The 1715-nt window shown below is 33.2% G+C and overlaps 1 protein-coding gene across 1 annotated transcript in view; it reads right to left on the minus strand.

Annotated features, from left to right (window-relative positions):
* Positions 1 to 1625, minus strand: part of LOC107643982 (gibberellin-regulated protein 14) — a 3068-nt gene extending 1443 nt beyond the window's left edge. Inside the window, exons 1-3 of the mRNA XM_016347745.2 lie at positions 1469 to 1625; positions 1298 to 1330; positions 207 to 537 (exon numbers count right to left, since the gene is read on the minus strand). Of these exons, the coding sequence (XP_016203231.1) occupies positions 207 to 537; positions 1298 to 1330; positions 1469 to 1528 (424 nt within the window). The 5' untranslated portion in view covers positions 1529 to 1625. The remainder of the gene's footprint in view (positions 1 to 206; positions 538 to 1297; positions 1331 to 1468) is intronic.

Here is a 1715-nt window from a genome sequence, read left to right on the forward strand (position 1 = left end):
GCAACCTTATCATGTGCCCTACAAGTTGGTTGAAAAAAAATAATAATAAGGATTAAAATTGAAATTTCCTTAACCAAAAGTATAAAAAGAAATTTACCGTGACTGGAAACAAATATTACAAATTTCAAGGATAGCAAAACTTTTTTAACCCCTTTAATTCTGGAATAAGGACTTTATGAATTATGGATTATGGTTGGTAGACTTACCTTTGTTTGATTTAACTATGTGAGATGTTGGTGGTGCTGGAGTAGGAGTAACAGGGGGATTTACCACTGGAGGATGATAAGGTGTGGGTGGAGATATTACCTTGGGGGGTGTTGGAGTTGGAATTGGAGTTGGAGTTGGTGGTGGGGGTGGTGGAGGGTAAGATGGAGATTTCACAAATGGAGGAGGGGGTGCCTTCACTACAGGGGTATATGGTGCCTTAGCCTTGGGTGGTGTGGGTACTGTGCTGGTCACTGGTGGAGGTGGCGTAGTAGTACTTGGTGGCTTTGGTGGTGCTGACGTGGCACCTACTGGAGGTTTTGTATAGCTCACCTGCACCAAAAATTATATATATTAAACATATTTGTAACATATTTCAAAAAAGGATTTATTTGTTAATGAATGTTTAAATAATAGTTAAAGAACTACAATAACATGTTTTAATAGAAAATATGTTTTTTCTAAATTTTTTATCCATTAAATGTATATTAACAGTACATTGGAATTTTTTTTTTTTGTAACATTATGGGGACACTAGTTAATTAATTTCTTTTTAGAAATTGTTATCCATGCTCATCTACCTTGTAAAAAGAAAGATGCATGTGGAGATTTAGCGTGCCTAATAAAAGTATTACATAAAATATTTTCTATCTTTAAGTTAAGGGAATTAATGGTTGTTCTTTGTTTAATAGAGATAAGGAGGACGAGAAGATTAATTTGAAGCTAAGTGAAGAGTGAACGGGAAAAAAAAAAGAACGTTTTTTTCTTATGATTTTCTATTCATGCAAAGGAAATTCGGTGAAACATAAAAGTAATGTGAATATACTTAATCCGATCCCCTCATTCTTCGTTTTTTTATGTCGGTAGGCATTATTATTTATGCAAATAAATATATAGTAACATTTTTAAGAGAGAGAGAGAGAGATTAGATGAAGAGAACACAGCATTAATAGTATATATATATTTTGTAAAACTCATGAAAGTCCAGAAAATAAAGATTTTATAATATTAACAGCGTATTAACACCACACAGGAAGTGAATAAGTTATGAAATGAAACTTAAAGCTTTAGTGTGAAGTGTGAACATACTCACCTGCATCTTGAGATCTTCATTATATGAAGAAACCTGCATATGAAGATAAAAAAAGGTGGGATTTTCAAGTTAATATATAATGCACAAGAACCAAGAACATAATTTCTTCTGTACAAATGATGAGTGAGCGTAAAACAAAAACAGTGAACCATATATATATAAGAGGAGTACCTTACTAGTAGCCATCACAAGAAAAATTCCCAGAAGAAGAATGGACTTATTGAAAGCCATTTCCAGAGAAGACGGAAAGGGCTAGCGCTAGAAAGGAAAAATGGAAGAGGATTCAGAAGTAAGATGCTAGCTGTTGCTAAGAAGCAACTAGATCTTGTGTGTTATATATACAGGTCAAGGTGGGAGACAGGGGAAATATTAATTAAATATTTTGAATAATTACTTCGTGTGTTTTGTATATTGTATA

This window comes from Arachis ipaensis, chromosome B05 (assembly GCF_000816755.2).
Source record: "Arachis ipaensis cultivar K30076 chromosome B05, Araip1.1, whole genome shotgun sequence".
In the NCBI taxonomy this organism is placed as follows: domain Eukaryota; kingdom Viridiplantae; phylum Streptophyta; class Magnoliopsida; order Fabales; family Fabaceae; genus Arachis; species Arachis ipaensis.